Source organism: Bombina bombina, chromosome 7 (genome assembly GCF_027579735.1).
Source record: "Bombina bombina isolate aBomBom1 chromosome 7, aBomBom1.pri, whole genome shotgun sequence".
NCBI classification, from domain to species: Eukaryota; Metazoa; Chordata; class Amphibia; order Anura; family Bombinatoridae; genus Bombina; species Bombina bombina.
The window spans coordinates 318,401,296-318,417,099 of NC_069505.1; the positions used below are offsets into that span (position 1 = coordinate 318,401,296).

At 34.9% G+C, this 15,804-nt stretch overlaps 1 protein-coding gene across 1 annotated transcript in view; it reads left to right on the top strand.

Annotated features, from left to right (window-relative positions):
* The first annotated feature begins 3,519 nt into the window (after positions 1–3,519).
* Positions 3,520–15,804, top strand: part of CPNE9 (copine family member 9) — a 929,037-nt gene continuing 916,752 nt past the window's right edge. Inside the window, exon 1 of the mRNA XM_053720970.1 lies at positions 3,520–3,596. Within this exon, the coding sequence (XP_053576945.1) occupies positions 3,520–3,596 (77 nt within the window). The remainder of the gene's footprint in view (positions 3,597–15,804) is intronic.

The window sequence follows — 15,804 nt, forward strand, 5'->3', positions numbered from 1 at the left end:
TGATATAACTGACACTTTATTTTCACCTCAACGGATATTGTTTGGACCAATTGGAGTTCGCTAACTTTGGATACTTATTTTTGTATTGGTGTATTCAACACTTTCCTTTTTCATATCACATTTGTCACAACGTCTTTTCTCACATTGGATTTTTTCTTCTATATATATATTTTTTCACATTGGATTTCATGATTTTATTTTATTATTATTTTTTTATCAGAATTGTTCTTTTGATTATTTGTCACATTTCAGCCTCACATATTGTATTTTGTGATACGCTGCACGTAGAATTGTGATGTATTAATCACCTCAGGCCGAAGTTTATATCAAATACTATATATCAAACACAATAAGCACATAGTTGCAATGAATAGATTTTGGGAGACAATTAAAAATCACTTTGTTACAGTGCCTTTTCAAAGTGAATACCGATACTAACATGAACATATAGTTAGAAATTATTGATTTGAGATTTATTCCCCATTATCTAGTTTATATATCACCATTCACTATCTTCTTTGTTTACACCTGTGTTTTGTTGATAACTCAATATAAATACAAGTGATTGCCACATCTCGTGTACTCTTGTCAATATCTTCACCACATGTTGGAGAGTTTTTTACCTCTGATTCGAAACATAAGTAAGACAACTTATATATTTTTTAACCTCTGATTCGAAACATTGTTACAAGCAAGAAAATTCATATTCATATTTATAACTGTATTGTTATGTGTATTTTTATGTAAATTTGCTAATGCATGGATCCATGTATTTATGTTTTTAAACCATTGTTATTAAACCACTGTTTTTACTGAGTCACTGCATATATTGTGAATCACAAGAAATTGTTTAACAAATATTCCAGCTTAATAGGTTGTCCACTAGTTTACCCAGCCGCTGTTAGGCAGGCGCTTTTGGCCACTCTATCAACATTAGAGTTTGATCATTGGAAAACAACTGCAGCAAACACAGTGTCAATGAGTTCTAATAATATTCAGACTCTGCTTATGTTAACCTATTTTATGGCAACAAAAATTCTTTAAATGCATTTAGAACAGTAGCAAACAATGTAGCCCTTTGATATTACAGAGCAACCCAGGAATGGACTATCCCACTGAAATGCCTGGTGTCCTTTGTTATGATAAACAGGGGTGGAACTACCATTGATGCACCAGGGCCCAAGAGCTGGAGGGGGCCCATAAAAGCCAACCTATACATAGGTGTATGCAGAATGTGTACAATACTAAGGCAGGGAAGCCTTTTATTAGTGCAAGTTGCAGGTCCATCTATCTATCTATCTATCGATCTATCATCTATCTATCTATGTATCTATCCTTAAAATCATTATATTGAGCAGAATGTATTTGATTAGTTTTGCTTTTTATTGAGTAACCTCTGGGGGGCCCCAAGAAATCTTGCACCGGGCCCTCTGATGAGTAGATCCACTACTGATGATAAATCAGGCAAACTGATCATATAAGGGTATATAGTAACATTTCCCTTTATACAAACTGACTGAAGATACCTGTAGTATGTACCTCAGATCTCCAGAGTGTGGGGGAGGGGTGGCATGATTTTCCAAGGTATGTTGAAGAAATGACTAAAGATTTAGGGATCTAAATAATTAAATAGATAGATTGAAAGATAAATAAATTATATATAGATTAGATAGATGATAGATATATAGACAGGTAGATAGATTGATTGATAGATAGATAGATAGATAGATAGATAGATAGATAGATAGATAGATAGATATAGATAGATAGGTAGATAGACAGGCTAAAGTACATTTAAGATTAGAAGTAATATTGGAAGGTTTTTTTTAATCATGAAAGAAAAATTTGGGCTTTCAGTTTATTTAAACAAACATATGAAAAGCACTATTTCCAATTAAAAAAAATAATAATAATTTAGCTTGAATAAGAAACAAAATATTCCTTGCAGTGTGCATAATGACTGGAAAGGGGTTATTAAACACATCATCAAAGATGGAATCCAAAACCCCCTTCTATGGTTCCAGATGAGCATACTGATTGGCTCACAGTCAGATCGGGTTCTTAGAGCAGAAACATAAGATACTTTCAACTGAAATAAAGCATTCATTTAGGTATTCAAATGTTACATTGGTATCTAGCACCATAGCTCCAACATTTCAAACATATTATACAACTCAACCATGATAGTTAAGGGGCTGATAAATAAAATTAAAAAATACTTAAACTCACCAAACCATTTTAATGGGTGCTAATTCCTTCCTTGGTTTAGATTTGCTATTCTGCTTTATCAACTAAACCCTCATTATTCCCTAGTTCAGGTAACCTGATACAACATTTGTCCACTAGAGGTCCTGTTTTGAAGGCTCTGTCAGCTCTTTTTCAAACTCATCTGTACACTACTAGGTCGTTTTTTTGTAAGATCTGTAGCGATCAGGGCACATTTCCTTTACCCTCTGCAATTGTGCACAGCACAGGGCATGTATTTGACTGTTAGGTGAAGCTTAACAATTGGAGAGATTTAACAAAATCACTGAGCACCTTCAATAGGAATCATCATTCTGCAAGTTCCAAGGTAAAGTCATTGAGAACTTCACAGTCTAACATTTAGCTTAGATTGTATTTGTGATGTTTTGTCAAGTGCTTATCTGTTGTACCATGATCATCCCATTCTGTGTAGACAGCAGGAGAATTCTGACTCATTGTACAATCCTGATATTTTCAGAGACTAATAGTGAGGTTGGTACAGTAGCAATAATTAGGCAAATAGGAACAGATGTATACCATGATACAAGATCCAGCTTTATGGCATTTAATTGTGTGGTAGGGAAAATCTGTTTAACCCCTTTTCAAAGAGTATAGGAAGGGGTTAAGCTCAGAATGATATTTGTTTAGGCAGCTCTTGGGAAAATTACATGAACAGATTCTCTTTAGTTTTCTAGGGCACTTTCACCTGTAGAATGTTGTGGTTATGTAGTTGTGAGATTGGATTCTGAAAGGGATCTGCAAATTTATTTTAGTAACAGTAGAAGTTAATAATTTGTATTTTGAATCTATTAGGGGGACTTTTTATAGGGGGTTTCCTGTTTGTAATATTATGAGATTATTGGTGACAGCTGAATGGAAGACACATTTTTCATATCATTGTGGCACAGTAATAGAGTGACACCCAGCACTCACATGGTTAATGTGCTCAGTGACAGTGATGTGGAGGGACTTTGATGAAGATGCACAGTCTGCTCTAGAAGTAACCTGGAGACTGAAAGGATCAGATCTTCTCACACTGCCAGAGAAATGAGTGCATACTGTCAGCACATGCACCCGATAAAGCAATAGCTGCGTCTTTTGTCTTATTTTGTAGCCTACATGGACCTGCAGTATCTGTTGGAGCATTTATATGAACTGCTAAAATTATCTGTGTATCTGCTGCCTTGAGCTGTGTGGTCTTATAAGTGGAGCTGTTTTACCAACAGAGGACCTCTGAGACTGGCAGCATCAGGTGTACCTGGGGATAAGGAAAGAATGGCTTCCATTGGAGATTTTGACCCTGTGCACACCAGCGTCCCAGCAACTAAAATAGAGATCACTGTTTCATGCAGGTGGGTGTAAGAAATCTCTCTCTTTCTCACTCCCTTTCTCTCTCTATCTTTCTCCTTTTCTCTCTCTTTCTATTTCTCTCTCTTTCTCTCTCTCCCTCTTTTTCTCTCACCCTCTCTCTCTCTTTTTCTCTTCCTTTCTCTTTCCCTTTCTCTCCCCCTCTCTCTCTTTTTCTCTCTCTCTTTCTCTCTCTCTTTCTCTCACCCTCTATCTCACTCTTTCTCTCTCTCCCCCTCTTGCTGTCTCTTTCTTCCTCTCTCTCTCTCTCCCTCACTTTCTCTTTTCCTTGCTCTCTTTCTCCCTCTCTCTATTTCCCTCTCTCTCTCTCTCTCTCTCTCTCTCTCTCTCTCTCTCCCTCTCTCTCTCTCTCTCTCTCTCTCCCTCTCCCTCTCTCTCTCTCTCTCTCTCTCTCTCTCATGTTAAGCATCCCTAGACATAAATATCTGGGAGGTTTGAATAGTAAGAAAACCCTACCCTACTATGTATGTATTCTATTTAGTTAAGTGAGTAAGCTCTCTCTGTATTGTAGCAACAAGACACCATCAATATTAGTTTGAGAGGACTTTTATTTGATCTTTTTTTTTTTACTATTAAAATATATGCAAAGGTAACAAGTACTCAACACATGGCTGTTCATATTTGCTCTGGTGCTGAATTCTGCCACATATTTTGCATTGTCCAAAGACCCTCTAGAAACAATGCACGTCAAATTCTCCAGCAGTAGGTTGAAAAAATAGAGATAAAAGTTAAAAGGACCTTGCTCACCAAATGTATCTAAATCCTACTCTTTCACATGCAAGTCAGACATGTTTTTTGCTTGAAAAAGATTGAGTAAAAGCTGTTTTAAGTTAAATTGAAACTAATAGGTAGGCGCTGTTTCTGTACCACTGATACTTAAAGAGACACTGAACCCAAATTTTTTCTTTCGTGATTCAGATAGAGCATGCAATTTTAAGCAACTTTCTAATTTACTCCTATTATCAAATTGTCTTCATTTTCTTGGTATCTTTATTTGAAAAGCAAGAATGTAAGTTTAGATGCTGGCCCATTTTTGGTGAACAACCTGGGTTGTTCTTGCTGATTGGTGGATAAATTCACCCACCAATAAACAAGTGCTGTCCAGGGACTGAACCAAAAAATGTCTGTCTCCTTAGCTTAGATGCCTTCTTTTTCAAAAAAAAGATAGCAAGAGAACAAAGAAAAATTGATAATAGGAGTAAATTAGAAAGTTGCTTAAAATTGCATGCTCTATCTGAATCACAAAAGAAAAAAAAATGGGTTCAGTGTCCCTTTAAGTATTTAATGTGCATTGGTTGGTAGGAAAAACTCCCACAGAAAACAGGTTGGCTCATTTAGCCAATGACCTTTTATTTCTCAAAAAAACACAATACTATCATATATTTTGAGATTCACACTTTTATATGGAGCAAAAAAATATTTGAGCACAACATGCCTTTAAAAAAAAGTTCACAAATAAGTCACTATTTGTATTAAAGGGACAGGAAACCTCAAAATTTTCTTTCATGATTTGTATGGGACATACAATTTTAAACAACTTTCCAATTTACTTCTACTATCAAATTTGCTTAATTCTCTTGATATCCTTTGCTGAAGGAGCAGCATTGCACTACTGGCATCTAGATGAACACATCTAGTCAACCAATCACAAGAGACAATTTGTGTGCAGGCACCAATCAGTAGCTAGTTCCCACTAGTGTAGGATATGTGCGTATTCTTTTTCTTCAAGGTATAGCAAGAAAACGAAGCACATTTGAAAATAGAAGTGAACTTAAAAGTGTCTTAAAATGACATGCTCTATCTGAGTCATGCAATTTTGACTTTCCTATCCCTTTAAGTGACTCTACAATAAAGTATTACCCATGAGCAAAAAGAAAGCCCATTAAAAAAAATTGTATTTTTTCTAAAAAAAATATATATCAGCTGGATAAAAACTGTATTCTTTCTTTCAACCCTTGAAGCAATTTTACTTTCCTTTGTTTTGTAAGCATTACTGGTTAAAATAAGATTTACTCTACTTGTTGACTTAAACTTTACATTTTTAGCAAGTTTTCCAGAAATAATCAAACCCTCTTGAAGTTAGAACAATATGTCTGAAATGAATATGGGCTGAATAATCAAAAATTCTACATCATGGAGAGACATCTTGCAAAATCTTTGGAGGATTTTTTTGAGTATTATATTGCAATGTATGTGTCCTTCACATCCAGAATTCTGCTTATCATCATGATACATAAATATCAAGCTAAAATTTAAATGGATATGAAACCCACATTTTTCTTTCATGATTCAGATAGAGCATGCAATTTAAAGCAACCTTATAATTTACTCCTGTTATCAAATTATGTTTGTTCTCTTGGTATCTTTATTTGAAAAGCAGGAATGTAAGCTTAGGAGCCAGCCCATTTTTGGTTCAGCACCCTGGGTAGCTCTTGCTGATTGGTGGGTACATTAAGCCACCAATCAGCAGGCGCTACCCAGGTGCTGGAAATAAATGGTCCGGCTCCTAAGCGTTACATTTCTGATATTCAAATAAAGTTACCAAGAGAACGAGGACAATTTGATAATAGGAGTAAATTAGAAAGTTGATTAAAATTGCATGCTCTGTCTGAATCATGAAAGAAAACATTTGGGTTTCCTATCCCTTTAACTTTAAATAATTATTTGCGGGACCTCCAGGCTTGTTAGATAATCTTGCCAGAGCAGACAGCTCTAAGACTTCCATTGCATGTTAAAGAAAGAAATTAACTGTTTCTAGTATTACTGGAAAAGTGGAAAGTAATTATTTTGCATATCTATCTATCTATCTATCTATCTATCTATCTATCTATCTATCTATCTATCTATCTATCTATCTATCTATCTATCTATCTATCATCTAGCATCTATCTATCTAGCATCTATCTATCTAGCATCTATCTATCTATCTATCTATCTGTCTATCTTATATATATACCCAGGGGGTTAAGGAGTCATCTGCTAAGTATTTATGATCTAGCGTACATAAGTCTCATACCACCCTCACATATGATGGAGTGTACCTCACATTACTTAGAAATGGGAGTTTATTACAAGGCTGTATGAAGAATGACCGTGTTTATATTTTGTTACTTGTAATCAGATCTAGACCAAGCCTCTTAATTACTTCCGACAGCATTTGCATACGGCTATACTTTTTCAATTAACCCTAGTTTCAAAAACAGAAACCGTTCAAATGGAAAACTACATTTCAGCCTGTTATTAATGAGGGTTAAAGCATATCAAGCAGGGACTGAATAATAACTCAATATGTGTATGGTAAGAGGAATATTAGTTAACTCTGTAAAAAAAAAAAAAGGTACATTTGGTGGAAGTTGCTGTATAATAAAAATAACCCATTCACTGCCATAGAAGAATGCATAGCATTCTGTAGCAATGAGCTGCAAGACTCTCTGACAGACAAGGGTTAAACATGTTGTTAAATATTTAATTATAGATTATAACTCATCTACAAAGGCACATAAAGCAGCAGGTAATATTTTAGATATATTTATCTGATTATGAAATATTTCATACTGTGAGAATATGAAATAGATGTACTTTCAATTAACACCAGATAGAGGCTTTGTTTACATTATCATCATCTATAAAGAAAAAAGCAAGACAGATCCAACATTAATCATTTTTATATGCTTAGATCTGGGGAATTTATGATTTGTCCTAATACATATTGGCTTATGTAATAATAATAATGCTTAGCATTAATGTTATTGTAAGATAACAGTATGTGTGTGTTATGCTTTGTCTGAAAAAATATGTGAAATGTGTGAAAAGTATTGTATGAAATTTCGATATAGAAATGTAGCGTGACAACTCTATCTATCTATCTATCTATCTATCTATCGTATCTATCGTATCTATCAATCTATCAACTATCAATTTCTGTCCATCTATCTGTCCATAACAAGTCTATCTATCTATCTATCTATCTATCTATCTATCTATCTATCTATCTATCTATCTATCTAATCAATTGTATCTTAAATCTATCTTATCTATCAATCAATCTATCTATATATATTTCAATTTCTGTCCATCTATCTGTCCATAACATGTCTATTTGTCTATCTATCTATCTATCTATCTATCTATTTATCTATCTATCTATCTATCTATCTAATCGATTGTATCTTAAATCTATCTTATCTATCAATCAATCTATCTATATCTATTTCAATTTCTGTCCATCTATCTGTCCATAACATGTCTATTTGTCTATCTATCTATCTATCTATCTATCTATCTATCTATTAATCTATATCTATCTTTCTATCTATCTATCTATCTATCTATCTATCTATCTATCTATCTATGTATCTATCTACTTGTCTGTCTTTATATCATCTATATATTTACTGAGATATCTGTCTGTCTATGTGTATCTATCTATCCATCTATCCATCATCTATCTGTCTATGTATCTATCTATCTATCTATCTATCTATCTATCTATCTTTCTCTCTTTTCTCTCTCTCTCTCTCTCTCTCTCTCTCTCTCTCTCTCTCTCTCTCTCTCTCTCTCGTGTTTGATATCATTAGACATGAATATCTGGGGGTTTGAACAGTAAGAAAACATTTTTCTAATACCCTACTATTTATGTATTCTATTTAGTTAAGTGAGAAAGATCTCTCTGTATAGTAGCAAAAAAAACACCATCAAAATTAGTTTTAAGGATTTTTTGTACTGTTTTTTATATATAATATAAATAATATATGCTTGTGATTCTCAAATAAGGTTCAAACAGGGTATTGCAATGTCCTAGGGTGTCACAGCTTTCAGTTTTGTGTGCCATAAATAATTATGTCTAAAGACAAAAAGATCACAAAATACTGAAGGAAAAACCAGCTTAATTGTAAATGTTTTAGTGGCACTGTGTAAAATGCTTGTATATACTTCTCAACTCAGTGAATTTTCATATTAATAACATTTTATTACATAAATTAAGTCATTGGATCATCACATCCTTATTAAAAATAAAACGTAGGTGTCAAATATATTTTTATAACTATTTCAAAGTTGTCTTAAAGGGACACTGAACCCAATTTTTTTCTTCCCTGATTCAGATAGAGCATGACATTTTAAGCATCTTTCCACCTTTCTCCTATTATCAAATTTTCTTCGTTCTCTTGCTATCTTTATTTTAAAAGCAGGAATGTAAATATTAGCAGCCAGCCCATTTTAGGTTCAGCACCATGGATAGCGCTTGCTTATTGGAGGCTTACATTTACCCACCAATAAGCAAGCATAACCCAGGTTCTCAACCAAAAATAGGCCGGCTCCTATGCATCACATTCCTGCTTTTTAAATAAAGATAGCAAGAGAACAAAGAAAAATTGATAAATGGAGTAAATTAGAAAATTGCTTAAAATTGCATGCTCTATCGGAATCATGAAAGAAAAAATTTGGGTTTAGTGTCCCTTTAAAGAAAAAAAATGTGGAAAATTACTTTTCATCATTCTGTCTGTATATTTTTGTATTCACTTAAAGGGACACTGTACCCAAATTTTTTCTTTCGTAATTCAGATTGAGCATGACATTTTAAGCAACTTTCTAATTTACTCCTTTTATCAAATTTTCTTCATTCTCTTGGTATCTTTATTTGAAATGCAAAAATCTAAGTTTAGATGCCGGCCCATTTTTGGTGAACAACCTGGGTTGTCCTTGCTGATTGGTGGATAATTTCATTCACCAATAAAAAAGTGCTGTCCAGAGTACTGAACCCAAAACAAGCTTAGATGTCTTCTTTTTCAAATAAAGATAGCAAGAGAACAAAGAAAAAATGATAATAGGAGTAAATTAGAAAGTTGCTTAAAATTGCATGTTCTTTCTGAATTACAAAAGAACATTTTTGGGTACAGTGTCCCTTTAAACATAATTTGTTAAATATAGGTAGGCGTCTTTTTTCCATATATTTGGCGTATAAATAATATTATTTATATTAAATGTTATTTTATTAAAATTATGTTCTTACTGTAATTGTAGATAATCAGAGTAAAACAGTTTATACATAACCAGTATGCAATATAGGGCCAGATTTTTGCTTTTTGCACAAGTCGAGTAGCGTTTGTATTACAAGTTGAAAGTAAAAAAAAATTTGCTTGCGTGCTAACCCAATGTGCGCTAAAAGCCAAACTTCAAATATTGCACACACGTAACATATTCCCCTATAGAAGTCAATGGAGTAAAAAAAGTGGAAAAAAACTAAATACTCGCACGCAAACTCGATCGCAAATTCTCAAGTGCGCTAACCCGACATGAAAATATTAATATTTTACATTCCAATGTTCTTCACATAGAAAAATATCTTCGATTTATTCATAAATAAATATTTAGACATATATCTGATGGTATTTTGGTATTTGATACAATATATATCTTTAACAAAGATTATTTTTTTTATAAACTTGTGTTGTGTTTGCAATTGTTTGATATCCATGAGAGCAGAGTATTTTTCTGTATTTTTTTTTTTTTTTACAAAAGATCAAAAGTTTAAACAATAAAGACAATTTTTCACAGCCTTCTTTGCGCTTATATTAGTGTAGGGCACTGTATATATACACACATAGGGGCATATTTATCAAGGTCTGGCGGACCTGATCCGACAGTGCGGATCAGGTCCGCCAGACCTCGCTAAATACAGCGAGCAATACGCTCGTCGTATTCAGCATTGCACCAGCAGCTCACAAGAGCTGCTTGTGCAATGCCGCCCCCTGCAGACTCGCGGCCAATGGTCTTTATGACCGCTGCTTCATAACTGCTCACCAGAAACATGGGGCATCAAGCTCCATTCGGATGCTTGATACATATGCCCCATAGACTTTTGTTTCTAACACCTGAGACCTCATATCTTTGAGCCCTTATAACTTTTTTGTGCAATTTTTTAAAAAATATTTTTATCAGATAGTGTTATTATGAGTGTAACTGTACTTTAAAATATGTTTGTGACGTGTTATCTGACACTTTTGTTTTGCGAAACAATCAACCAGAGATCGGAGGGTGCGCTATCCCGTTAACTTCAATTGTGCTCAATTGATCACGTTTACTTTCAACGTGTAATACGAGCACTGCATCCGACAAGGCTTGCAAACAGCTGCGATAAACCCCCTTTTGCTCTTGCGTAACTGTTAGCGCACCACTTGTTATCTGGCCTATAATTTTGTATCTTTTTGATGCAAAATAAACCAGATTTTAGCCCCCTTCTGCACTGCACATTTTATGCATGAATATGTGTGTTTTTGTGTATGTCCTGTATTATTCATATGACTGCACAGCCAGAACACACTGAAATGTAGTGGAAATGATAAATGGATGTTTGAGGATTTTTATATTTACCTTTGTAAGTGGCTGAGAGAGAAATCTTTACCCCGTAAACAGATGAGTGTAATTGGCGTAAAAAGGAAACCTTGTATTAAACTGTAGAACTTGGGCTGCACATTCATACATCAAACTACTGAGAATAGATTTATAGCCAATTAGAAAGCAAACTGTTTATTCCATGTATAAGAAAGAACATTAAAAGGTACAATCCAGACAAAATTGGAACCCACATGGATGCATTTCAGTTTTGAATAGAAGCATTTTTATAATATAGATGTATTAGCTAAAATGCTTCTAATAAAAGCTATAGCTGTTTTAAAGGTGTATTTAAGTATGCACCGTGCACCAGCATTATAAATACAGCACATGCTCAGAAAGCCTAAGGCGTTTGTACCATCTGGTAATGACTCAATTTGTTAATTGCTGACATGATACAAGCCCCACTGGCACTCTGAGCAGCTGCAGTGTTTAAAATGCTGGTTCACTGAGAATATCTAGCTATGCTTCACATGCACTTGCTTAAATAAATGTTAACACTAAAGCAGTGATAACGTTTACTAGAAGCATTATTGCCAATACATGTACATTGCAAATATGTTTCATCTATGTGCAGTTAAATTATGACCGGAATGTCCTATAATGCATTGCTTCCATTTCCTTATAGTGAAGAAATTGGTATGTGACTTTAAAAAAAAAAATGTTTAGTATTTTAATAATTTAGAGGCAAATTTTTGCAGGCTTAAGTCCGGCCTCTTAGGTGTAGCTACCAATCACCCGCTAGCTCCCATAGTGCTTTGCTACTCCTGAGCCTACCTAGTTTGTTTTTTCAACAAAGGATAGCAAATGAACAAACACAAGTTTGATAATAAAAGTAAATTGAAAAGTTATTTACTATTGCATTTTTTATTTGTATAATGAAAAAGATTTTGGGTTTTATGTCCCTTTAAGTTAGAATTATGTAATAGTTTTAGATTTTGTGTTGGTCACAATAAGTGAATATGAGACTTTATGCATTAAAGTTACCCCCCACACACACACACACATACATACATATGCTGCACAGCAATTGCTTGCTATACGCTAATTTATATCTCCCCCTTTTTGGCTACATGAAGGGGGGAGGGAATAAACATCACTTTTCCAGGGGTGTGTCCCATGACTGCAAAATAATGAAAATGTTGCTAACAAAATACAAATGTTGTATGCAAATCATTTGCAGTACATTGATTCATGTATGATGTATATAGAAAATATGATTTCAATGTCCCTTTTATTAATGCATGTGTATGTTTGCTCATTGGCTTATAGAGTCAAGCCCCCTAGCTCTATTGGTTTGTATGCACACAGTCCTACAAGCCTGAAAAAGATCATATAGATTTATTCATCAAATAAACATATACTGTATATATATAAATAAATATATATATATATATATATATATATATATATATATATAACATTAAAAGCTTTTTAATGCATGTTAAAGGGATATGAAAACCAAACATTTTATTTTGTGATTCAGACAGAGCATACAATTTAAATAAAAGTTTTCAATGTATGTCTATTATCAAATTTGCTTTTTTTCTCATGGTATTCTTTGTTGAAGAGATACCAGTGAAAGGTGTCTGGAGCACTACATGTCAGGAAATAGTTCTGCCATCTAGTTCTCTTACAGATGGATAACATTCTTGTAAACTGCTTCGATTTATCAAATGGCGGGCGTTTAAGATTCGCTGTAGCGAATCATGTCTGCCCAACATCGCTAAATGCTAACAGCATTCACTGTCGGCATTTATCATTTCACAAGCATTCGCGGCCAATTGGCGCTAGCAGGGGGTGTCAGTCGTATCTGATCGGGATGATTGCAGTCCGCCACCTAAAAGATGGCGGACGAGTTAAGGAGCAGCGTTCTTAAGACCGCTGCTCCTTTACTCCTGTTTCCGGCGAGCCTGAAGGTTTGCACGGAAAAAGCAGCATCCGCTGCTTAGTAAATATACCCCATAGTACTTACCTCCCTGTTTTTCAACAAAAAATACCAAGAGAACGAAGACATTTGATAATAGAAGTAAATTAGAATGTTTTTTAAAAATTGCAGGCTGCATCTGAATTATATAAGAAAAAATCGATTTAATGACCCTTTCTAGAATTCTTTGATGTGATATTAAAAAGCCATACCATTAATTGTATTTTATTGCCTATATTTACAGTCTTGCAGCTATTCTGATTTCTGGCAGTACTGGAAGAGTTAACAATGTGAAACTAATTATTATCCGTGTATTTTGTTGATGTTTTAAATTCCACAGTGACACGTCTATTGTATATTATGCTAATGATATGTAAAATTGAACTGTAAATAATAAATGACAGAGCTTGAACGCTCCATGAGTTGAACGCTATAGAGCGCTGCCTGTCAGGTTCTGAATATGACAAGCCAATGGTTTCAGTGAAGAGAGGGAAGGACACACAATCTATATGGAAATGTGTTAGGACACCTTTAGGTTTTGTTTTTCAAAATAGTTATTTTGTTTACTCTCTGAAATGTATTTAGGGCATTTCTTGTTCTGCAACAATATATTTGCTTTAATGCACTTTAAAGGGACGGTCTACACCAGAATTTTTATTGTTTTAAAAGATAGATAATCCCTTTATTACCCATTTCCCAGTTTTGCATAACCAACACAGTTATATTAATATACTTTTAACCTCTGTGATTATCTTGTATCTAAGCCTCTGCAAACTGCCCCTTTTTTCAGTTCTTTTGACAGACTTGCAGTCTAGCCAATCAGTGCCTGCTCCCAGATAACTTCTCGTGCACGGGCACAGTGTTATCTATATGAAATACGTGAACTAACACCCTCTAGTGGTTAAAAACTGTTAAAATCCAATCTGAAAGAGGTGGGCTTCAAGGTCTAAGAAATTAGCATACGAACCTCCTAGGTTAAGCTTTCAACTAAGAATACCAAGAGAACAAAGCAAAATTGGTGATAAAAGTAAATTGGAAAATTGTTTAAAATTACATGCCCTATCTGAATCATGAAATGTTATTTTGGACTAGACTGTCCCTTTAATATCTTATGGCAATGGATGAGTTAAAAAATCACCCTTATACATTTTAACAACCACAAAATTTCTAAAGTCTTAAAGGGATATTCAACTAAAAATGTAATTTTATATACTGTATATATATTCATATATATATATATATATATATATATAGGCAAAATGAGTCAGTTGCACTCTCACAAACAGTTTCCCAAGGGCCAGGGTGCTAGAATAGGTGAAATGTAGTCAGGTAGAAAACAGCACTCTCTGGACTTAAGTTTTAAACAAATAGTTTAATTAGTAACGTTTCGGGGAATGCTCCCCTTCATCAGACCAACAACATACAAGTGAATCAAACATTTATGTACACATAGACCCCTCCCCCTAGTGCAAAAACCGCCAAAAACTGGTTGTCATGGCAACCAAACCCACAGTGCAAAGTAAATACAAATAATACAGCATATAATCCAGCAAGCAATAAATAAAGCAGTCAATAACGCAATAATCACACCTGTGAACCCACAGATGCATGATCCTGGTAAATGGGCAGATATACACTGGGATATAAAATGTGAACTAGAGGATACAGACATATGCCAAATGATGCAGTACAGAGTATGAGGAGGAATCCTAGATAACAAACCAGCATCGAGCTGTATAAATTCTTCCTATTCAATACAATTTATAGAACAGTAACACCTTCATTTAGAGCATAATGGCATATCTGTATTAGCCATCTGTAACTAGATCCGTTCTACATTACACATAATACATTCGCAGTGACACTTAATGACTACCACTGATAAGGCATAAGTAACCCTACTTTAGGGATCAGACATTAACCTCAGTCCTAATGCAATGTGTTAATAGTAAAGAGAAAGCATTGACCGTAGTATCAGAGCGTAACCCAGAGGGATCATTCCGTGTAGCCGTGTCAGATGCAGGCCCATGTTAGTGCTTACAGTCTGCACCGCGCATCGCACAGCTAAGTAGTGCGCATGCGTATCGCCCAGGGGCGATCCGCCCCCAATGCTCCCCAGAAGCGTTACCATAGGCTCAATGTGACAAGCCCCTACTTAAGTGCATGTAAACAAATAACACATTTATACTCGCTGTCCAGCTATTGGGCAGAGTAAAATACTAAACTAAACTAAAATAAGTCATTATGACTCGGCGTCCGTGAATAAAAATATTCAAATGGGGTATAGGCAAGGGTATACTACGTGTGAGATGTCAGTGACAGGCAACCCAGCCCGCAGTCCACTAGACATAAGACATCTAATCAAAACGGCAGCTTTCAACCCACAGAATACTTAGTGACTCGGCCCGTATAGTGCAGGAGCCCCCATATAGGATGGGTGTAGCTTGATTATAGTAACTATGGTCATAACTCTCAGTACTTGGATCTACATATTAATTGGCCATAATGGGACAAAGCCCACCATGACGTCATAATATGTGTGGGAGTCACAAGCTAGCGCACACCTTTACACAGAAACTGGGTAGCAGATACCAATAGGTTAGGGCAAATCCCGCCTAGAGCATACGGGAGGGAAACTTAGGTTATCTATCATGTGAGGCAATATTATAATGCACAAATACAATACCCAACCTAATCGGGGTATTAACATACTTCCAGGACAAATCAGCATAATAAAACGTATCACATAAAAAGCATAGTGTGTTAACACACCGGGGACAGTGGTTAGAAAACCAGAGAAGGATGCATATAAGCGGCCTGACCAATCTAAGTCAATATTAAGTGACAAATCCCTGATGGCAGCATGGGGTGTG